The sequence below is a fragment of the Callorhinus ursinus genome, unplaced genomic scaffold (genome assembly GCF_003265705.2).
Source record: "Callorhinus ursinus isolate GAN/ISIS: 27379988/994484 unplaced genomic scaffold, GSC_fseal_2.0 scaffold41, whole genome shotgun sequence".
Taxonomy (NCBI): domain Eukaryota; kingdom Metazoa; phylum Chordata; class Mammalia; order Carnivora; family Otariidae; genus Callorhinus; species Callorhinus ursinus.
The window spans coordinates 1,932,037-1,956,522 of NW_027397103.1; the positions used below are offsets into that span (position 1 = coordinate 1,932,037).

The 24,486-nt window shown below is 40.0% G+C and overlaps 1 protein-coding gene across 2 annotated transcripts in view; it reads left to right on the forward strand.

The window, feature by feature from the left end:
* SPPL3 (signal peptide peptidase like 3) overlaps positions 1-24,486 on the forward strand; it is a 145,670-nt gene that overhangs the window by 119,583 nt on the left and 1,601 nt on the right. Inside the window, exons 3-10 of one of the 2 annotated variants that reach the window (XM_025889520.2) lie at positions 3,693-3,781; positions 10,739-10,858; positions 11,587-11,665; positions 12,579-12,691; positions 21,395-21,501; positions 21,923-22,086; positions 22,834-23,033; positions 23,866-23,975. In XM_025889520.2, the coding sequence (XP_025745305.1) occupies positions 3,693-3,781; positions 10,739-10,858; positions 11,587-11,665; positions 12,579-12,691; positions 21,395-21,501; positions 21,923-22,086; positions 22,834-23,033; positions 23,866-23,975 (982 nt within the window). The remainder of the gene's footprint in view (positions 1-3,692; positions 3,782-10,738; positions 10,859-11,586; positions 11,666-12,578; positions 12,692-21,394; positions 21,502-21,922; positions 22,087-22,833; positions 23,034-23,865; positions 23,976-24,486) is intronic. The other variant, XM_073881000.1, reaches the window with a different exon arrangement.

Below are 24,486 nucleotides of genomic sequence, written 5' to 3' on the forward strand. Positions count from 1 at the left end.
TTCATGATCTCAGGGTCCTGGGATTGAGCCTCACATCTAGCTCCATGCTCAGCAGGGAATCTGCTTGAGGATTTCTCTCCCTCTCCCTCTGCCCCTCCCCGATTGTGCTCTCTCTCTAAATAAATAAATCTTAAAAAAAAAAAAAAACTATCGGGGCACCTGGGTGGCTCAGTTGTTAAGCGACTGCCTTCGGCTCAGGTCATGATCTCAGGGTCCTGGGATCGAGCCCCGCATCGGGCTCCCTGCTCGGCAGGAAGCCTGCTTCTCCCTCTCCCACTCTCTCTGCTTGTGTTGTCTCTCTCTCTGTCAAATAAATAAAAAATCTTTAAAAATAAAATAAAAACTATTAATACAAAAGAAGTCAGGTAAAGGGGAACAACAAAAAAAGATAGGACAGACAGCAACATGATAGTCTCAAACCTAATCACAACAGTAATCATGTTAAATGAAATTGGCCTAAGCACGGCAATCAAAAGACAACAGTTGTCAGATTGAATTAAAAAAGTAAAAAGCAACATCCAATTATCTGCAGCTTTCAAAAAGTACATTACAGATAATGAAGCTAGAAAAAGATTTAAAGTAAAAGACTGGGAAAAGATATACCTTATATTCATCAAAAGAAAGCTAGAGTTAATTATATTAATATCAGACAAAGGAGCTTTCAGAGCAAGGAATATTACTGTAGACAAGGTTATTTCATAATGATAAAGGAATCAATTAACAAGACATAATAAACCTAAATGTTTATGCATCACATAAAATCTTCAAAATATATGAAGCAAAAACTGATAACAGACTTCAAGGAGAAATAAAACAAATTCACAGATACAGCTGAAGATTTCAGGACCTCTCTCTTAGTACTTGATAAAACAAATTGTCAGAAAATCAGTAAAGATATCGTGGCTTGAACAGTATTCTGAACCAACTTGACCTGATATTCGTAGAACACTCATCTGACAGGAGAATATGCATTATTCTCAAGTGCACATGGAACATTTAGCAAGATAGAACATATTTTGGGACATAAAACAAGTCTCAATATGTGGATACAAGGCATAAAAAGTATGATCTCTGATCTCTGTTAGTTAACTGGGCCTGCCATAACAAAATACCAGACTGGATGGCTTTAAACAACAGAAATTTATTTTTTCTTAGTCCCAGGAGGCTGGAAATCCAAGGTCAGGGTGCCAGCATGGTTGGGTTTTGGTGAGCACTCTACCTGGCCTGCAAGACAGCCACCTTCTCGATGCATGCTCACATGGTTTTTCCTTGGTGTGTGCACACTCAGGAGAGAGAGAGCAAGCTCTCTGGGATCTCTTCTTAGAAGGATACTAATTCCATCATGAGGACCCCGCCCTCATGATCACAGCAGAATTACATCCCAAAGACCCAGTCACCAAATAACCATCATATTGAGAGTTAGGGCTTCAACAAATGAACTCTTTTGGGGGGTAGTGGAGGGGAGTTGACACAAACATTCAGTCCCTAACAGATCACAATTGAATCAAATTAGAAATCAGTAATAGAAAGAGGTCTAGAAAATTCCCAGATATTTGGAAACAAAAATAACACTTCCATGAATCAAAAAAGAAGCAGGAAAATGGAAAATACATTGAATTAAGAGAAAGTGAAAACATGCTAAATTTATGGGACGCTGCAAAAGCAATACTTAGGGGAGGAATTACACCTCTAAATGCCTAGGTTAGAATAGAAGAAAAAGGTATCAATGATCTAAACTTTAATCTTAAACTAGGCGGGAGGAGAGCAAATTAAACTCAATTTAGTAAATAGGCAAAAGGTAAGAATAAAGATCAAAGCCAAAATAAGTGAAATATTTTCTCTAGGGGTAGAGAAAAATTCGTGAATCCAAAAGCTAATTTTTAAAGACCAATAAAAGTGGTAACCTCTGGCCAGAATAATCAGGAAAAAGAGAAGCCATAAAAACAGTATCAGGAATGACAGAGGTGGTATAACTAGAGCCTCCAGGTATTAAAACGATAATAAGGGACCACTGTCAACAACTTTACGCCAGTAAATTTGATGACTTAGATGAAATGGACCAATTCTTTGAAAGACACAATTTGCTAAAGCTCACTCAAGAAGAAATCAATACCCTGAATAGCCCTATATTTATTAAAGAAATTGAAAATGTCAGACTGTTTTCCAGAGTGTCTGCATCAATTTACATTCCCATCAGCAATGTCCTTGCTTGACACTTGGTTATTATCTGATTTTCTGGTTATAGCCCTCCTCGTAGGTGTGAAGTGCTAGCTCATTCTGTTTGGATTTGTATTTCCCTGACATTGATGATGTGAAAAATCTTTCTGTATGTTTATTGGCATCCATTTGCATATCTTTTTTCATTTGCATATCTTTTTTATTTGCATATCTTCTTTGGAGAAGTATTTATTCAGATTCGTTGCTTATTGTTTAATTGGTTTGTCTTTATTGAATTGTAGGAGTTCTTGTATCTTCTGAATACAAGGCTCTTATCAGACATAATAGCAGATATTTTCTCCCATCCTATGGGTTGGGACTTTTTTGATTGTGTCCTTTGAAGCACAAGATTTTTATGTTGATGAAGTCCAATTTACCAATTTTGGCTGTGTCTTTGGCATCATGTATAAGAATCCACTGCCAAATCCAAGATCATGAAGATTTATCCCTATGTTTCATCTAAGAATTTTATAGTTTTAGCTCCCATATTTTTAAATTATAAGTAGAATTCAGTTCCTCATTGCACTCCCACATATTAAGTACTTATGTGGCTAATGTCTACCCAGTGTAGATATAGAATGTTTCCATCATTGCAGGAAGTGCTTTAGGACACAAACACTTTAATATAGTTGAAGATGAGCTAAGGACTTGAACAGTTAGTTTACCAAAAAAGAAAGGAGTGAACTCATGTACACAAAATTGTTTAGTAGTTAAAGAATGCAAAATTAGAGCAGAGATTGCATTGTTAGTTCTCCAGATGGGCAGTGACTACTTCCTTCAGGTCTTGACTCAGAAATCACACCAGTGAGGCCTTCCCAACCCACCGTATTTAAAATTTCAAACTTAGTCTTTTCATTTCCTGCATTTTCTCATTAGCTGGTACCATTAACATACATCTAACTTACTTTTCTTGTTTATTGTCAGTGTCCTCCCTCTTTGAATGTACAATCCATGAAAGCGTGTTTTATGCACTATTTTTTGTCCCTCCATTATGTAGAACAGTCCTATATACGCAGAAACTCAAGTATATGTTGTTGTTAAATGAAAGCTGACAAGGTGTAGAGAAAAAAAAAATGTTCTCATATACTGCTATCAGAGAGTAAATTGGTACAACCTTCTTGGAAGCAGTTGTGTAGTACGTTAAAGTCTCAAAATTGTGCTTGCCCTTTGACCTAACTTTTCTCTTTCTAGATATTTATCATAGGAAGTAATTAAGGATGTGCACAGAGATATGGCTGGAAGATTCAGCCACAATGGAATGCTTTTATTTGCAGTCAGGAGAACTCTTGAACTGACATATTAGAAGGAATGTAGATTGTTTTTCAAAATGTGGCTACAAGAACTGTTTTGCAGAGTTGTTCAAAAGAGCCTCTCCTATCGTTCCTAATGCCTTAGCATATTAAAATATAGTCTCATTACTGACTTTTTGGACCTACTTTCTTTCAAAATTAAAACTTATATAATTTTTTCCACAGGTCCCTTAATATGGACTTTGAAAATCAAGATAAGGAGAAAGACAGTAGCAGTTCTTCTGGGTCTTTCAATGGCAACAGCACCAATAATAGTAAGGAATTTTATGTCAGTTAACTTTAATACATGTAGTGGTCTTAATTAGATTCTTTCTATAACCCCAGTTAATTTACTGGGTTTAAAGATTTATGTTTGGTTATAATAATAAAATCTAATCTGTATTGGCATAATTTGTAAAAATTCTTATGTTCTGAATCTAAACCAGTGATTTCTTGTGTACTGCTTTTAACTCATGCCTAAAAGCTTGCTGCTAAGATTATTTTCTTAAAAACAAGTAGGATAGGTAGGTATCCTGCCTGCTTATGATTTCATTTAAATCCTTTGGTGAGGTCGATAATTTTGTAAGTGTTGATCACAAATTCATTCAGGGATTCTTTGAAGATAGTTACTTGAAGTACTTGTAAAACTAAGTATTGTGACAACCTCTTCTGATAGTAAAGATTTTATAAGAATGCTTGCTTTATGAAATAAGTTAATCACTGATATGAGGAATTTGAGAAACAAGACAGAGGATCATAGGGGAAGGGAGGGAAAAATGAAACAAGACAAAACCAGAGAGGGAGACAAACCATAAGAGACTCTTAATCTCAGGAAACAAACTGAGGGTTGCTGGAGTGAAGGGGGTGGGAGGGATGGGGTGGCTGGGTGATGGACATTGGGGAGGGTATGTGCTATGGTGAGCGCTGTGAATTGTGTAAGACTGATGAATCACAGACCTGTACCCCTGAAACAAATAACAAATTGTATGTTAATAAAAAAAATAAATCAAACTTAGCTCAAAAAAAAAAAAAGAATGCTTGCTTTATAAGAAATAGAAGTGTGCTAGATGGCAAATGTTTGGCAGCATTGTTTATAATGGCCAAAAAGTAGAAACACAACTCAGAGATAATAAACTAGTTGATGGATAAACAAAATATGGCCTATCCATACAATGGAATACTATTCAGCATTAAAGAGAATGAAGTACTGATACATGTACATGCTACAACATGTATGAACCTCAAAACATTATGTTAAGAAGCCAGACAGGAAAGACTACATATTCTGTGAGTCCACTTACATGAAATTTCCAAAAAGGCAAATATGGAGAGATAGAGAGTGGATTTGTAGTTGCCTGGCAAGTATTAGACACTTAAGATGGGTAAATTTTGCCATATGTATATTGTGCCTCAGTAGAGTTATAGAAAATGGTGATACTTATTATAAGGGGAATTGAATTATAAATAAGGAGACTTGATTTGATAATCAAGAGCTTGATACTGGGTTCCTACCGTGCAATTTATTAGATATATATTTTTTGGATATTCTATTAGATATTTTGAAAGCTGAAAAAGCACAAGAGCTGGTACCCAAGCTATCACTAGGCAGTGTGGCCAAAACACTTTGTAAGGCGTTAATAAAGTACTAAGACAGAGATAGTAAATACCACTTCCCGTCCCTGGAATAAGAACTTTCTCTCACAGACCCTTTGACCATAGCCTCAGAGTACTTCTGAACAAACATCTAATGTCACTAGATCAGAGTAAGCACTAGAGATGAACTCATTTGACATCCATGTACACCGAGAGTAAAAAGAAAGGCAAGTCAGGGTGAGCCACCATAGGTCAATTTAATAAGGGACTCCCCTCCCAGAGAAGGTGAGTTTGACCTGAAATTTGAAACAGTGAACTTGGATTGCTGGGAGAAGTCAATATGGGTGGGAAGAGCATCTGATAACAGACACAGAGAGAATGAGCATGACTTACAGGACAGCCTCAAGTTACCACCCTAATGGGGAGGAGATACTGAGGATCCAATGTAAAGTTGGAATACTGATGGAGAATTTTAGAAGCTAAATTGAAAAGAGATCACTCGGTTTCTCTAATTACTACCCTTCCCGCCAAATTATACTTGCCTGGTTTTCACCCAGTTAAATGTGTTCGTTGTCCCCAGGAGTGTAAAGTGGGCATTACAAATAGAATCATTTAAATATGAGTCTTTTCTTAAACTTATGACAATGATCCTTGTATGAGGTAAAATACCATACCTGTAACTTAAGAGGAACCAGGTAAAACCCAGGGTCAATACCTGATTTTAAGGTTAAATGATTTTATAGCATTTATCTTCTATCAACATTTTAGGCCAAATCACTTTATACAACTGAAACTCCTTTACAAGTCCTGTGTTATGTAGAATATATTGCAAATGATGTATTTAAACATGATTATAAATCCATTGTACATTGAATCACAGAAACCTAAGAGAAATGGACACTGTGTGTCTAAGTACAATTTTATCCTCAAATAAATGATTAGGTCAGTTCATAACAGTGGAAGGAAGTTACCTGGTGACATCAGTTTCATTTCTCACCACTGACTTCTGAAGAGTAGTAGATGTTTGTTTAAATGGTCATTTTCTTAAATCTACCTCCTGTGTTGTGCTAAATTATCCTATAAAATGTGTTTCCTTGGTGCCTCATCTGGGCTATGGATACGAGAAGGGATAGACACAGATTAGGAGAGAATACATTCCACTACCACATAATCAGGAAAAACACAAGGAAAGAAATGGCTGTTGCACCAGGGAAGGCCAGTACTTGATCATGGAGCATGACACCATTCCAGATTGAAGGGACAGCATGGAAAATGGGGTACATTTATCAAAATCAAAGAAATAACAGCCAGAAAGATGAACAGAGAAACACAAGAGATTGTGTAGGTGCTAAAGAGATTGAAGTCCTGAATGATAACAATGTGGAAGAATTACGGGGAAGTTCTCAGGAAAGGAAGGTATGAGTTTAGTGTTCAGATTTTGGCAAGAGTGTTCTGAACTGATTGAAGGAGAAAGTGTAAATAGGTAGAAGTTGTTTTTAAAGGTTGCAAAATTTAAAAAAAAATTAAAAATAAAGGTTGCAGTTGCCTACTCCCAAAATAAATAAGAATCAAAGAATTGTGAAAAAGACACAAAAATGAGTGACATACAGTTACCTAAACAGCATGGATGCTGCTCACAATGTTGAGCGTTAAAAGAAGCCAAACGGGCACCTGGGTGGCTCAGTCATTAAGCGTCTGCCTTCGGCTCAGGTCATGGGGTCCTGGGATCGAGCCCCACATCGGGCTCCCTGCTCGGCGGGAGGCCCGCTTCTCCCTCTCCCACTCCCCCTGCTTGTGTTCCCTCTCTCGCTGTCTCTCTCTGTCAAATAAATAAATAAAACCTTAAAAAAAAAAAAAAAGCCAAACACACAAAAATACGTGCTACTGTAATTCAATGTATGAAATAAGCTCAAAAAATAGGCAAAATAAATATTAGTATTTTAGGATGTGCACTTGAGTAGAAAACATATAAAACAGAGAAAAGAAGAAAGTATCATAAAAGCCAGGATAGTAGTTCCCTTTGGGGAAAAGAATAGGGACTGGGAGGGGCGCAAGAAAGGCTTCTGGGCTTGGCAGGGTTTCCTGACCTGGGTGGTATTAACTGATTGACTGAACTCTACATTTTTGTTTTATGTACTTTGCTGTATGCTTGTTGTGTTTTACAATAAAAAGAGTTAGAAAGAAAGTGGGGAAGAGGGAGTGCCCTCTAGGTCCTCTCTGATTTTCGTGAACCTGGCTCTAAATCCTGTCTCATCCCTATATCTGCCCCCAAAAATCTATAGATTTTTCCTCTTGGCACACCAGTCCTTCATTTAATCAGTATTAAGTGGGTTAAAAAAAGGACAACTCCCACCCTTACCCCCAATATCTGACATCTTGAAGTCCTTTACCAGGCTTCCCATGTAATTTATCTGAACTGTGAAGATTGTACAGATTTTTGAAGCCCTCATGTTACCTACTGTGTAATAGGTGCTCAGTAAATAGTGGAAATTTCAGCATGCTTCTTTCATGGAGGTGCAAAATCGGTAACTTTCTTAGTAATTATCAATAATAATGCTGGTGTATATTTTTCAGTATCTATTTCATGACCCTATATTTAGCCTATAGCCTTGTTCACTAAATGCTAAAAATAATTTCTCTGTATAATGAAGTGATAGTGATAGTGATAATATTTTCCATCACCATGCCTGTTTTTCTTTTGTTTTGGTTTGTTTTTTTTTTTTTTTTTTTTTGCGACTGCCCTCCATCTCTTAGCAGCTTCTTGCCACTGTCCTAAAGTACCTTATCTCTAGGGTCCGCCTTGAAGAGAAAACCGTGCCTATTTCTGATGTTAATTTTGGCTTTAAAGGTAATGCCAACTGCATTTGAGTAACTCCTAATTATGACGACTCTGTTTTGCTTTGCTTTGTTTTGAAGTCACTGAAATTTGGCAGAAATTTCTAATTAATTAGCTCCATCCCCTACAGGACCATTATCTCCAGACCTTTAGGAAGTACAATATTAAAATTGTATACATTTTTTTCAGGAACATACTGTGAGCAACTAAAGGAATTTCACTTGCCCTGTGACATTGCTGTTTGGTAAACTCCCTTGGGCATATAAAACTAATGGAAGCAGTGTCTCATACCTCTTGGTTTAAATCTGTACTCTTAAAAAACAAAAATCTGTGCATTCTATCTAATATTCTAGAAAAGCTCTTTGTATTCGGTTTTGCACCTTAATTGGAGACTGAACTTCTAAAATTTAGATTTTTTTTTTAAAGATTTTATTTATTTATTTGACAGAGAGAGACACAGCGAGAGAAGGAACATAAGCAGGGCGAGAGGCAGAGGGAGAAGCAGGCTTTCTGCGGAGCAGGAGGCCCAATGCGGGGCTCGATCCCAGGACTCTGGGATCATGACCTGAGCCGAAGGCAGACACTTAACGACTGAGCCACCCAGGCGCCCTAGATTTTTTAAACAAATACTTCTCATATACCTGACTCACTAAATTCTAGCCAGCCATTTAAATTTTTGGTGCATATTTTAAACCAATATAATTAATCTGTAGACTATATGATGTTTTGTTTTACAAAAGAGGGGGGTGTGGATGTGTGTTTTAAGATTTACAATTTTTTTTTAAGATTTGTCTCTCATATAACAATTATTCATTTGAGAAACCATTATTTTCTGTTGTGAAAGGCACCTGAAATCTGTAGTTTCCTCTAGTAGTTCTTTAACCTGGTGTAGAGCACTCAAATAAAACAATTAGGTGAAATTCAATTAGAGATTTCATGGAGTTTTGTCTCATAAATGTCCATAAGACACTTCACTTTAAGTAAGATACCCACCCACCCCCCCATACACAAATGATCCAGGGGCCAAGTGAAGTAGTTTGCAGTTCTGGTCAGCCATCTTCTTAAGAGCATCTCTGTCTTGACACATAGATCACTCCTCCCTGGGGCGCCTGGGTGGCTCAGTTGCTAAGCATTCAGCTCAGGTCATGGTCCCAGGGTCCTGGGATCGAGCCCTACATCGGACTCCCTGCTCCGCGGGAAGCCTGCTGCTCCCTCTCCCTTGTGTTCCCGCTCTTGCTGTCTCTCTCTGTCAATAAATAGAAAAAGAAGAAATGTCCTATTCATAGGTGAATTATTTGACTCATCCACCTAGCCAGTAAGAAGTAATTTTGTTTTGTAGAAATATTTAATATTTTATTTAACTAAAATACCTAAATAGCTTTCTTGGGACAGGTAAATTTCAATACCAAAGAGCAGTTTTTAAGCGTTGATGATTGCAACCCTTTGTGCCTAGTTATGTTCATCCTGGTCACCTTATATCTTACTCATAGCCTTAATTTAATGAAGAGAGGCTTCTGATATTTCTTTATAATAGCTCATATGAATGTTTTTTCTTTGACTCCTCTCAAGAACTTTTTATCTCAGCAGGGTTAATTTGGAAGTAGATTACACACAAGATTAGTAATTTTTTAATTCAGTGGTTATCAGATTTTGCCATGTTTCTCTTCTCTACCAAATATTTTATTAATGCTTCTCAACTCTATATGCAAACTTGTGGGGGTTTTTAGCTGGGCCTGCTAACCCCCAGAGATTTCAGTTTCATTGATCTGGGGTTGGGCCTGAGCATTGTAATTGTTACAGCTCTCCAGGTGATTCTAATGAGTAACCAAGAACTGAAAACCAATGTGCTAAATCCTACTGTGTCCCAAGTAATTGTTTTCTCCCATTTATCTCCTATTCCTTAAAATAATTTTTTTAATATTTTATTTATTTATTTATTTATTTATTTGAGAGAGAGAATGAGATAAGAGCATTAGAGGGGGGAGGGTCAGAAGGAGAAGCAGACTCCCTGCTCAGCAGGGAGCCCGACGCGGGACTCGATCCCGGGACTCCAGGATCATGACCTGAGCCGAAGGCAGTCGCTTAACCAACTGAGCCACCCAGGCGCCCTAAAATAATTTTTCTGATTTTCAGCTTTCAGATGTCATATTCCCTCCACTCCCCGACTCCACCCAGAGTTGATCCTCAGCAACAGTGGGGAAGAGTGAACATGAATAAATCCGTAGATGATGAGAAATGATTTTAGTCAGTGGATTTAAACCGTCTCTTTTACCAGACCTGCAAATGAGACTACAAATGTACAGAAGTTGACGAATCTGAATTTTTTTTTTAAGATTTTATTTATTTCTTTGAGAGAGAGAGAGAGCTCAAGCTGCAGGTGGAGGGAGGGAGAGGGAGAAGCAGGCTTGCCGCCCAGCAAGGAGCCCGAGGCGGGGCTTGATCCCAGGACCTTGGGACCATGACCTGAGCCAGAGGCAGAAGGCAAACGCTTAATTGACTAAGCCACCCAGGCGTCCCAACTAATCTGAATTTTTACTAGCTGTTGATGTTCTTTTTGTTTTTGTTTGTTTTGGGGTGTTGTTTTTTTTTTGGCACCCTGTCAACCATTGTTAGCACCAGGAGGTAGCTAATGAAGGCACCATGAGGAGAGCAAGGAGTTCATAATCTCAGTGGGAAGGAAAGAATCGGGGGACCTAGATAATTTATATCTTATATACTAACCCTAGAAGTGTTAAAGTCTCTGGAGTACATGGGCACAGCGCCTTTTACTTAAGTCGTTAATATGTTCTTTTTTCTTTTTCAGGTATCCAAACTATTGACTCTACCCAGGCCCTGTTCCTTCCAATTGGAGCATCTGTCTCTCTCCTAGTAATGTTCTTCTTCTTTGACTCAGTTCAAGTAGTTTTTACAATATGTACAGCAGGTAAATGAGTTTCTTCTCTCTTCTTAAACATTAACCTAAAAGGAATTTTTTTCACCTCTTTTTAATCATCATTCAAAACTTAAGATTTATATACCATGCCATGCACATTTTTCTTAAGTCTGTTTTTTTCTCCTCACACTTCTCCTTGAACCACTGGATACATATATCATCAGTTTGGGACTGCCAGCACAGCCTGAACAAAAGACCAAGGGTTTGAAAATGTGTGGGCTTTATGACACCAGAGTAGGACCACTGTGACTGTGGCTCCTTGTCTGGGAGGTTTACCAGAAGATCCAGTGTGGCAGAGTGGTCATTTGTAACCCGCACTGATGTTTCTGTAGACAGACACAGTTGATAACTAATCAAAGTAATTTGACTGTCAGCCCCTTGATCAGTTTTTAAGCCAAGAGGTGATGGAAGTGTATAAAACATCAGCAAAATGCTGGACATGTCAGATCATCCCCTGGCCCGCTGTTTCTCTTTTCGTATTAAGATAGAAGAGAATGAGAAACCCTAGATGGCTCTGCCTCCCCTACTTCAAATCAGGTACTTCTTTCTTCTCAAGACGATCCGTACAGTGCTAACAGAAGACTTTTTTTTGTCTCTAGTTAATTAATTGCATCTACTTGTTGAGAAAAGTTTTCTGGGCTATCAGTGTTTCCATAAGTCATGCCATTTTTCTTATGGTTGTTGAAAATAAAACTTAACCATATATTTTCTTTCTCTAGTTCTTGCAACAATAGCTTTTGCTTTCCTCCTCCTCCCGATGTGCCAGTATTTAACAAGACCCTGTTCACCTCAGAATAAGTAAGGACTTGGGATTTTCCTCTAAATTATTAATTTGTATATGTTTTTATCTTACACTTGATAGCATTGTTAGGAGTCTAAATTTCTGGTATTGACCAGAACACACAAATGCCAGAAGATTAGGAAGGGGGGAGATGTTTGATCTTTAAGACTGGGAAGTATGACCTTTTCATAGCAGAGGAAATGTAAACAAATCTTGGGAAGTCTGAGTTGTTGAAATATGCTTCCTGCTTAGATTATTGAAAGATGAGCAGTTTTATTTTGAAGCAATGCTTTCGTTCCTTTACTAGGGAGTTAATAGGATGTGAAAATAGTGGTTGACTAAGACATTCTTTGCCTTTCATCTTTGGTGACCTAGAATATATACTAGCCACTTAGGTTCACACCTTTCACACCTTAACTCCTAAAGCCATTGCTCCATGGAAACAAAATGCTGTGCTAACAGAGACGCTGTATGCACTTAGGAAACCAGTCGCTTGGGGCAGCTGATTTTCCCAGGAATTAGTGATAACGAAATAGAGTTATTGCCCATTTTATGTGTATTCATCATTGCCCAGTGAATTGACGGTCAGTATTTCCTCATTTTGTTTTCCTCATAAAAACAGAACTTCCCCTATACTGTACTTAATTCTCCAAAGATTGGTGTTGTCACTTTAACTTCTAAACATCCATGCTGATAATTTGGGATAAAAAGTATAATATCAGATGGGTGCAGAAATATAATTAATTCCTCTGCGTTTCTGTAGCTTACTCCAAGGAGGTTTGGGTATTTTTGAATTCCGGGTGTCTGGGTATTGCCTGCTATTCTCATCTTGGTCATCATGAGCTCTGATCATGAAGGACCAAGGTAGAGTTTGGTTATTGAAATGTAATGTATTGCCTATTAGTCCAATAAATGATGTGTGTTTTCCAGGATTTCCTTTGGTTGCTGTGGGCGTTTCACTGCTGCTGAATTACTATCATTCTCTCTGTCTGTCATGCTTGTCCTTATTTGGGTTCTCACTGGCCATTGGCTTCTCATGGATGGTGAGTAACATGTGAAAGGTTGAAGTTTTAATGTAGTTTATACAGTTAAATTTGTCCTCTCTTCCTTTGCTTTCTGTGTTTTAGTAATATTTCCTCTGATTACTGTGAATATTAGGTGTCCTTAGGCAGTATTACATATTGCTGAGTTTTTTATTTTTAGGCACATTCTTAAGATATTTTTAAAAGATATTTTTGAATAACAGCTTTTTGAGGAATAGTGCACAAGTGTATAAGTGTACAATTCAGTGGTTTTTAAATATTCAGAGTTGTGCAGCCATCGCTACAATTTTGGAGTATTTTCATCACCCACCCTCCAAAACCCCATACCCAGCAGTCACTCCCCATTCCCCCACCGGAGCCCCAGGCATCCACTAATCTACTTTCTGTATGGATCTGCCTCTTCTGAACATTGCACATAAAATCATACATTATATGACCTGTGTGTCTGCCTTCTTTCACTTAGCATGATGTTTTCAAGGTTCACTCATGGTATAACCTGAATTGGTACTTCCATTTCTTTCTCTAGCCAATAATACTCAGTTGCATAGCTATGCCACTTTTATTTATCCATTCATCAGTTGATTCCGCTTTTTTGGCTATTACGAATAGTGCTGCTATGAACATTCATGTACACGTTTTTGTGGAGACTATCTTACATAAATGGAATAATACTATAACATATATAAATATATATGTGGAATATATGTCATACATGTGTTACATACGATAGACTTTTTATGTAATGATATAAATACATGTCTATATCATTACATAAAGATATAGCATATCCTTCTTAATTCCAGAGTATTCCCTTGTATGTTACTTAACTATTGCTGGACCCTTAGATTGCTTTTAATCTTCGTTATAAATAACCCTGAGGTAAACATTCTTGTTCCACCTCTGGATACACATGTCAGATTAGTTAATATGATTATTTCTGTGGATGAGTTCCTAGATAGGAAATTCCTAGATCAGAGGATTTTTGTATTAAAAAAAAGGTTTTTTTTCTCTATTACTGTACTGCCTTTCAGAAAGGCGGTAGCAGTTTACACTCCTGCCTGTAGCGCATGAGAATCCCTCTTTGTTGATGATGATGGTCAGGATGAACTAAGAATGGCAGGAGGAGCTAATAACATTTATTGAGTGCTATGCATTGGGCACTTTCCTGGATGTTTACATGGATTATCTCATTTAATCCTGAAAAGTCTTTGAAGTAGATACGTCTGTTGTTCCCACTTGACAGAAGAGGAAACAGGTTCAGAGAAGTCCCTTACCCAGTCACAGAACTCTTGTGTATATTTCATACTTCTCATCAGAGTATCTTGGAAGGACATTTCCAAAAATCCCCCATTATTCTTTTCTCTCCCTTAAGACATTTTAAAACTTTTCTTAAAGACCACGTAAGCCTCTCCACCTCCTTTTTCATTCAGTCCTTACTTTCATTTTCACAGTTCACTTTCCTGATCTCAAGAAGCTTTATCTAACTGCTCTGCCCTACAAGGTCTGTTCACTTTTTCCTTTCTTCTGGTGTTTCAGAAGAGAAGGAAGTTAAAATACAAAAGACAATTTTATACAATTTGTGATACTATCTAAGGAATATTTAAGGGAGGAATTTGAAAGTCAGATGATGGTTATAGATTGCACTTATTCCTGTTACCCATTCCAAGTGAACACAAGGCTAATCAAGACTTTGGAAACAGGGCTCTTTAGAGGCTCCTGTTCACTAAGGCACTGTGTCCTCGAAGCTCTGAGGATGACTCAGCTATGGTAGAACTGTCACTCAGTGTCATCTAAGCACAGAGCCACCCAGAGGATGCTCCCTGTCCGCGCCTCAAGTTCAGGAGTAGCAAACATTTGTGTCACAATGTTCTGCTCATGGTCGAATCAGATAGAATTTGACAAAAAGGATTTTAAACTGTCTGCACATGTGTGTATGCAATCCAGAATCAGTAATACAACCTTGATAAGGAAGTAAGTTTAAACCTTGAGGAAACTAAAAACTTATCCTTTTGTTTCAAGGGATTTTTTTTTTTCCCTCGTAATTTCCTTTGACTAGTTCAGGGATTTGAAATCTATGTGTGCCAGTTTAAATGGTGAAATGGAATATTATGATGGAACAGGCTATCAAGTGGATTGAGAGCTCTGTAAAGCTATATTAAAATGGCACATTATTTTAACCCAAGGTGATAATTATGGAGAAAGGACTTTTCAAATTGTAAACCATACAAATATCTGATAAACTTCTTCAGCAAAAAATATTTTAAAAAAAAATAAGAATTACAGCAATGGAGAACAGGTGAGTGGTTGCCATAAAATATAAATTATATATTTATAATTTTATAAATAATTTGTATATATTTATTGTCATAGTTGTTCGTTGCTTTTTTTGAGTGCCTACCATATACCAACCTATTGAAACTCAAAAGTAGTTCCTTGAGGTTGCAGATCAAATTACCTCTTAGGTTTATATAGAGATCTTTAATGAGTTGGAATGGAAGGCAGAGTCAAAATCACCAGTGCCTGACCGTATGGTATTCACATTCGCTGATTTCTGACAGGTTTGGTCATTTGTTTTAGCTTCTTAAATTGCCTTGTAAAAAACATTTCTGTGATCATTTGCTTTGGAATGTGTATAAGCATCCTGAAGTATGCAGTGTCTTTAAGTGGTTACCAGCACTATTCATTTTCCCAAATCGAGTATCAGTGCTTTCAGTATTCCTACGGATTGGAGATTGATAAAGAATAAGTTTGAGAAAAAGAAATTACATCTAAAGTCATGCAAGTTGCTTGCCCAGCTTACAGTAGAAGAGTGAATGCCTATTTTTATATACTAGGCATTACTGATAAATACCAGGTGTGTACATTTGAGTTTTCCTGAGATTAACTCTTGATTTCTTCATAATGACTTAACCTAAAAGCATAGAGGTCATTTTTTTTTTATTTATTTATTTGAGAGAGAGAGTGCCGGAGCAGAGGGAGAGGGAGAAGCAGACTCCCTGGAGCAGGGAGCCTGATGCGGGGCTCGATCTCAGGACCCTGGGATCATGACCTGAGCTGAAGGTAGACGCTTAACCAACTGAACCACCCAGGTGCCCCAAAGCGTATAGGTCATTTTGAAAGACTTTAATAGAGCCTAATCTCTTTTTAAATCTGTGTTATAGAAAATTAAGGAGTCTTAGTCATGATAATGATTGGAGTAGGGCTGGTAAATATTAATCCAAATCAGCCTCATAGCTGCTTTTATGATTATATCCTTTAACCTCACCTAAACCAGTGCTTCCTGATGAGGAAACAAGCGGCACAGATATTTCTCCTCTACTACTTCTGAACAAAAACTGTTTAGAAATGCTGGTTGGTTAATATCTAAACCAGATTATTTCAGTCCATTTAAAATGACTGGAGGAGGGGCGCCTGGGTGGCTCAGTCGTTGAGCGTCTGCCTTCGGCTCGGGTCTTGATCCCAGGGTCTTGGGATCGAGCCCCGCATCGGGCTCCCTGCTCGGCGGGAAGCCTGCTTCTCCCTCTCCCACTCCCCTTGCTTGTGTTCCCTCTCTCGCTGTGTCTCTGTCAAATAAATAAAATCTTAAAAAAAAAAAAAATGACTGGAGGACTGTTAGCTATATACTCTTAAAAGAAAGTGTTTTATGCTGATGTCCTTAAATGAAAGAGCCCAGTCCCATAAATATTACACATAAATGATCTCCCTATACAAAGATTATGTTAAATGAGACGACAAAAGCTTCAGGTGCCACTGTTTTGACTAGAGTAATATAAGACAGTCATCACCTAACCAGACTGATAAGTCTCAAAGCTGGCAGACTCAAAGTCCAGATGATGACAGATGGTATTAAACTTGAAGTCTCTCAGCCCCCTCTGAGGTTCTTTATGACCCCACTTACTTTTGGTGGCTCTGCTTTCATGGAACTCTTTATTCATGTGTCCAGACACACATGATACTATTTATAGGTTAAACCTAAGAGTTTTAAGTTTACCAACCTGCTGACCCAAAAAGATAACCTCTCGAAGCAGCAAACAACGTGTTGTTTATACTCTCATCTCTACTCTTCCCAAGCATTGCAAAGAACAGAAAAATACCTATTTTCTAGTAGTATGTAACTAAAAAAGAAAAGGTTGGCATTGGAAGGTGACATTCTTTTCAAAATACACTGATTTACACAGCCATCTGAGACACATACTTTAGAACAAGTCAGCAGAATTTTCCTCATTGCACTTCTGCAGGCAGGGCCAGGGCCAGGCTTACCAGATTCACTAGCAGAAGAAAGATAAGCAGCTCCCCGTAAGACAGACTGCAGAGTCCGTTGCACCACAGGATTTCGTCTAGACTCTAGAGTCAGTGAGAGCTGCCCATAGCAGACAACTTTCTTTTCCCAGTGATCACTATGAGAAATACATTTCCATCCTGAAATTCACCTGATAGCTAAAATTCTGTGAGGGTTCAGTGAGGTTACCCAAACCCCACTTAACCCCAGTGTGTAGGCATTTATATCACCTTCTGTCAGTATTGCTGGTCCCCAAAATTTACTTGTCTAGGAGTCTCTTCTCTCTACTAGTTTGCACTGGTTAAATTGCCCTTGTGACCAAGAATAGAGTTCTCCCCCTTCCCCACCCCCCAAAAAGGGAAACCTTTGAGCTTTTTTAAATTGTTTTTCAGACTCCAGTGTTTGATGTGTGTGTGACTTGTTTTCAGCTGTTAAGAAAATGTAGCTTTCTAGCCATGGTCTTTAATGTTTTGAAACTTGTTCTTGTCTGACATGGAAATTATCTTTGTAGACTTCTCTGCAGAATCAAAATCATCGTAGGCAGTGATAATTTGGTGGTAGAATTTTTTAAATGAATGTTTCTTAATGAAAGCCTGTTCTTTGAAGTTAATTTAGAGTGAAAACAGAGTGATAAATGTTGTTTTAGGGCAAGGCATGAAGTATATTTTCAAGCTTATATACTAAAAAACATTAATAGTAAGAAGAGAGTTCAGCATGTTCTTGAACTATAAACCTAGAATTTTTTTTAATCTACTTTCACCTTCATCTGGCAAATTAACCTTTCAAATTTGGGAAGCCTTGAAAGAATGTGACCAATGGGTGGTGTGGTACATTAGCTAAAAGTTGATGAATCTTGTGCACACACATTTACTGTTCAAAGATCATTAAACCAGGTCCACAGTATACATCCACTAACCAGTTCAGGAACTAGAAGTCTTGAACAGATGTCTAGTCCAGCCCCTCATTTAATACACTTGTTATTAATCTATGGTTAGAAAACGTGCAGTGCCAAAAATCTAGTAATTGTTTTAAAATGCTAGACTCTGGCATTTAGTCTACATAGGGCTAAGATAAAGGCTCTACAGATCCTACAGTACTGAGCACTGCTTAAGATCTTATAGGTTACGTGTTCCTTTTCAAGAACATTTTCGCTGAGTTCGGTGTTATTGTCTTTGTCCCTGGCCCTACCGGTCGTGGAAGGCAAAGTGACACAAAGATTATATAATACGTTGAAAGTAATTCTAGATAGCTGGCTAAGATTAGTAATTTACTTCTCTTAACACTTTTGGTTAATTTACATTTAACCAAAAGTTAAGATTGTTAGTAAAGCTATTTGGGAGAGTCTTGAGTTTCGCAAGCAACATGGAATGAGGGAAAGTTACCGCTCCTCTTCATTTTGGCTTGGAAAAGTCCTAAGGAGGAGGTAAGACTTTGAAGGGTTATTTAAATGAAAGCATGAAGAAAAAGAGAGGCAAACTAGATGAATACTTGTGTTTCAGGGATGTGACAGATTGTGGTAATATTCGTTTGGGGGTAGGAGGGATACTTACTGTCTGAAAGAGTCAGGAGATGCCTTCTTCCTCTTCACATGTGGGACTCACAGCACAGTGGGGCTGCTTGGCATGACTGCAAGAGGGTATCACTCAGCTTAGCTGGAGACGAAAGAGTAGCTGAGGAATGGGAGCAAAGGAAAACAGACTCTGAAGCCTCACTGTCCTGTGAAATGTGCCCAAAGCCGTGCGACTTGTGATTAGACTGGATCCGTCACAGAGTAGGGAACCTAGTACCATATGCAGGAAGTGCACAGTGACTGTTTCCAGTGGCAGTGAAGAGTAAGCGGGAGAGAGCCAGAGTGGGAAAGGACACCTGCCAAACTAGGGAGGTATAGGGAAGCATGAACAGGTGTACTGTGACCACAAAGGGTGGCACCCAGAATGGCTGCAGCGTGAGTATACATGATGAAAGACTGTGATAAACTGAAAACGGACCCAGAGTTTCTAGTTTGGAAGATGAGAGATCGAATGGCATTGTCTGGAGTCATGGAAAATCCTGTTACTGAGCAGTTCTATCTTGTCCATGGGTGGTTTCCTCTCGCATGGGGTAGGATTCGTATAAGAGGAGTGGCAAAGCAACAAGTGGATGCTTAGACCGTATGGCTGGAAAGGCTCCTGCCAGTTTAGGATTAAGTAACTGTGTGATCAATTGAAAAGTTCTGGAACGGACCAGTCACCTGCGTGTGTCACAGAGGCATATACATCTAACCTTGGGAACCTGTCCTTTTGCTTGTCTGTCCCTTTCGTTACCATACCCCACTTTCAGGTATCATCAGTCCGCTGACATTCACTGGCCATATGCCTGTCCCTTGTCCGTCCATCTCAGGCCTTCATTTCTTCCTTTGTTCCCTTGATGCACTTCGCACTCCACATATGCACTTCTAAGTTCCTGAACAGATTACTTCTTGCTCCCCTACCACCATCACCCCTGCGTCTGCCCCCGGGGCTTCCCACCCTCCACTGGCCACTGTTGTTGTTCAAGCCAGCTTATCCCTGTCAGTGTCCTGTGTATTGATTCATGGCACAGCCCTCTTTGTTTCTGAAGATCATTATAATGGAAAATCTCATTATTGAAAAATGGGTATGAGTTGATTATATCAGGGGCCTTGGTTGTTTTTATAAATTTATAAAAAATTAAAGGAGATCCTAGTAAAATGAGCACATCCTAGATTATTGTAAAATCAGAAATTATGTTTGACCACATCTCTCCAAAACATATAATGCAGTGCACACCATGGAGATTAGTGACCACTTGATAACAATGACAGGGGAAACTGAGATCGTTTGTTCTTCTTCCCAGTTTTAGTGCTGTCTCCAGGGATGGGAATGGTTTCTCTCTTTTGTTTGTGCAACACCATTCCCACAGTAGGAACTCACCAAATATTAGTTGCATTGATGTGTCTAAACTGCTGTATTTGCCCACTTAGCTACATGTATTGACAATTTACTATCAATTCTATTAAAATGATACCCATCTGTAATATGGCCTTACTTGCTTTTCTTACTTTCCTTAGAATAATTTGAAATTCACAGTAGACAGAACATAATTTTTCATTCATTCAGCAAATGTTTATTGAATGTCTATCAAGTGCTGGGCCTTCCCAGAAAGAATAAGCCATGGTTTCTGTCTACCAGGAGCACCAAGTTTAGGGAATAAATTCACTTTTATATAAATTAATCACACTGTTAGAGAATGGATGAACAAGTTGAGAGAGATTCAAGTTCTGTGGCATCATGGGGGGGCGGGGGGGAGGTACTTAATCTGATTAGAACAGGAGAGACTTCCCCGAAGAGGGCCTTTTGTGGAGAACAGGAAGGAACATAGTGGTGTTGAGAGATGTGATCATATTTAGGTGGCTAGAGAACAGGGTCACAACACTGCATGCTGAGGGCAGGGGACATGCACAGTAGAGAGCACCCTCCCTTACATCCGTGTCAGTGCCTAGCCAAGTTGTTTGACCTTCATCCCACTGTGAGAACCCACGGGAAGTGTAGAAGCAGCTATGTGGTCTAATCAGACCTGTGTTTCAGAAGAATGGAGGAGAGGGGCGCCTGAGTGGCTCAGTTGGTTAAGCGACTGCCTTCGGCTCAGGTCATGATCCTGGAGTCCCGGGATCAAGTCCCGCATCGGGCTCCCTGCTCAGCAGGGAGTCTGCTTCTCCCTCTGACCCTCTTCCTTCTCGTGCTTTCTATCTCTCATTCTCTCTCTCTCTCAAATAAATAAATCAAATCTTTAAAAATAATAATAATAAAAAAAAAAAAAAGAATGGAGGAGAGCTGAAGGCAGGGAGAGACCATTCATCTGCCTGACCTGTTCTAGTCTCGCAGCAGGGAACCATGCCCTTAAGGACCTGGCATTTTAGTTGAGAGGAGAGAGAATTTAAACACATATATATAGCGCATATGTCAGATTTTCAGAGGTGCGAGGGAAAAAAAAATAAGGCCAGGATAGAAGAATGAATTGCTGAGTAAATAAAAGGGGATGTGATCTCAGGTGTGGGCAGACCATGTAAAGTCAGGAGCAAGGAGGAAGGATTTTCAGGGATGGGGGAGGCAAGAAACAGAGCTAAGAAGTCCTAAACTGGGGCCTGGCTGAGAGCTTTATCATTCAAAACAGAATCTGGGTCTTACACAGTTGAACACTATCCAAGAACATGAAAAAAGGGATGTTCCCAAAGACCAGCAGGTCAAAATTGTCTAAAGTGGGCACTTTGCACAAGTAGGGTATAAATGTCTTAAAATGGAGCTTAAACTGAGCTGCTTGATTTTTGAGGGGACTTACAAACTGTTAGGTTTATAAGCAGAATAGCTTGTGGAAAGAGGATGAGCCCATTGGCTCACACTGACCAATGTCTGTGGTCTCCTCCCCAGCCCTGGCCATGGGTCTCTGTGTCGCCATGATCGCCTTTGTCCGCCTGCCCAGCCTCAAGGTGTCCTGCCTGCTTCTCTCAGGGCTTCTAATCTACGACGTCTTTTGGGTAAGTGTCTGTTTCCCTGAAGCCACCACTCTTGTGTTTAATTGGAGCATTCATTCCTGAAAGTTAACTATAAGTATCCAAATGCTGGCTGGGCATTTGTGTGAGTACCTCCTGCCTAAGATCATTCCCTCTAGTCCTGAACTGTACATGTTAAAAGTGAGCAGGCATCTGTCCATGCCTTTGTTTGTTGAGACGTGTTAAACAGTACGTGTGTGTCTCTCGGGGTGAGGGAGAGAGCAGGCAGACAAGATTCTCTGCCCTGGGAGCAAAGATTTTCTTTCACTTCCGAGCTTACAGCCAAAAAAGCTTGATGGTGCAGTATTCTGAGACTTTGCTCTTAAGAACAAGGAGGGCTGATGCTGAAGTCAGGTTGCTTCCAGCTTCCTCTGTTAAAGACGTCTCTCTGTTCGGCATTTGGTAGGTGTTTTTCTCTGCCTACATCTTCAATAGCAATGTCATGGTGAAGGTGGCCACGCAACCGGCTGACAATCCCCTTGACGTTCTATCCCGGAAGCTCCACCTGGGGCCCAATGTTGGGCGCGATGTTCCTCGCCTGTCCCTGCCTGGAAAACTGGTCTTCCCAAGGTAGGACCGGCATGTCGGGCCTCATGTTGTGACAGTGAACACACTGTCTCCCTGTGCCTCTGTGTTCGAACCTTGATTAGCCTTTGTCATCAACATTCTTATCCTAGACTGGAAAAGGGTTGTGAGTCATCCTCTCCCTTTTACAAATGAAGAAGAGAATATTGATTTGACTTGGAAAGATTTATCATTAAATGATACAGGTGTTTTATTATTAATGTTATCAAACAATGGTATGTTACTACTGTTACCATATTTTAGAGTTGGCTGGAGGAAAGCAACAGGAGAATCTGGATCTTTTTTACTTCTAAAACATTTGTAAAAATATGTCTTAATGCTAAAATTATACAATTGCTGATGATACAATCTTGGAAAAAATTGTGTTGCTTTAATATCCATGTCTGGTAGTAGTCAGGTGCTTGTTTAAAGTCACAGCAGCAAATGTGTGACAAATACTGAATTGCTTGATATTTCTGGAGGTGGCAGTACTTAAACAGATGACTTTAGCAGTCACTTTAGGGGTGCTCTCCTGAAGCAGTGAGGGGCCTGGTTGAATACGTCTGTTGCCAGTACTCTTGTGGCTTGTAATCTCTAAACTCTTAAAAACTAGTGTTGTTTCACCTCTAGAGATTTCCATCTCCCATTCAGATAAGTCCACCTTCTTAAAAAGCTGACAGACGACTCTGCACAGGAGGAGGAGAAATGGGATTGTTGAGGGTGGCATCCCTGACCTATGACACTGCATTCCAGCTCCACTGGCAGTCACTTCTCTATGTTGGGCATTGGGGACATCGTGATGCCTGGACTCCTGTTGTGCTTTGTCCTTCGTTATGACAACTACAAAAAACAAGCCAACGGTGACTCCTGCAGTGCCTCGGGACCCGCCAATATCTCCGGACGCATGCAGAAGGTCTCCTACTTTCACTGCACCCTCATTGGATATTTTGTAGGTAAGAGAGAGCCGGAGAGCCTTGTCCTCCAAGCCCTGGAGTTAAATCAGATCTTCCAGCTGCAGACACTAGATGGAAGGAGAGCAGTAACTCTGTTTGCTATTGTCGACTGCCACAGAGAAAGAATAACAGTGGCCCATGAAATGACAGATGCTGTCTGTGCTTGTCAACCCAGTTCCCTGTCCAGCAGCACGTCCAAAGAATACTGTGGGAAGATGTTTTAACAATGATCTAACCAGTCTGTCACCTCTAACCTCAGACTCTCCCTGGGCCAGTTTTTCCTCTAGCCAGCTCACTTCTATACAGGCAGGGAGAGACCCACGTAATGGGGCTATAGGAATAGTGGGAACCTGTCTGCACCCCCAGTGGCTACAGCAGGGTGGTTCATTTCAGCACTCAGGCTCAAGAGACCGGTGGCGCGAGTGGCATTAGCCCCGTTGCAGAGTAGAGGAGGCTGAGGCTCGGAGAGGTGAAGCACAACGACCCAGCTGACACCGCTTGCAGAAGCAGCATAGTCAGAACTTGACCCCAGCTCTTTTGCCTCTGAGTCCAGCATTACCTACTACGTGAGACAGGAGGACCAGGCACACTCAGGGCAGAGTGAGGGCTTGGGCCGCTCACCGGTCCTTGGAATTTTAAGACTTTCAAAGCTGTGCTGTTCCACGCTGGGCAGAGATCACAAGCTGGGCCCCTCACTGGGCATCCCACTGGACGGCAGGCGTCACAGGAGAGCTGTCTGATCAAGACCCTGGCAGGCAGCAGCCAGATAGCAGGCTCTCCTCTCTGAGGGCTGACACCTTGGTGTTGCTCACGAATGTGTCTCCCTTCATAGGTCTGCTCACTGCAACTGTGGCGTCCCGCATTCACCGAGCGGCCCAGCCCGCCCTTCTCTATTTGGTGCCATTCACCTTATTGCCGCTCCTCACGATGGCCTATTTAAAGGTGAGAGAAGCAGTTAGAAACCTGTGAAAGCAGTAACTTGGCATTGACCCTGGACTTGGGTATGTATTCTCCTTGCCAGAGGTGGGTCTGCCCCCGGAGCTCTTGACCTTGATGGTGGGTCGGTGAGTCTTTGCTCACCTGGTATTAGCAACTTCTTCCAGCCTGTTGCAGCCACTGGCAGAAAATGCTAGGGAGTTAGACTACTATGCCTCCCAGTGATGGGTGAACTAACTGAAATCCCTAGAGCCCAGCTACAGAGACTTCCCTTAAAAGCAGCACCATATTGTCACCTAATAGCTTTTTTAATACTCAGCATTAAAATTTGGAGATATTGGGCACCTGGGGGGCTCAGTTGATTAAGCGACTGCCTTCAGCTCAGGTCATGATCCCAGGGTCCTGGAATCGAGTCCCACATCGGGTTCCCCCTGCTCTTCGGGGAGCCTGCTTCTCCCTCTGCCTCTGCCTGCCACTACCCCTGCTTGTGCTGTCAGATAATAAAATCTTAAAAAAA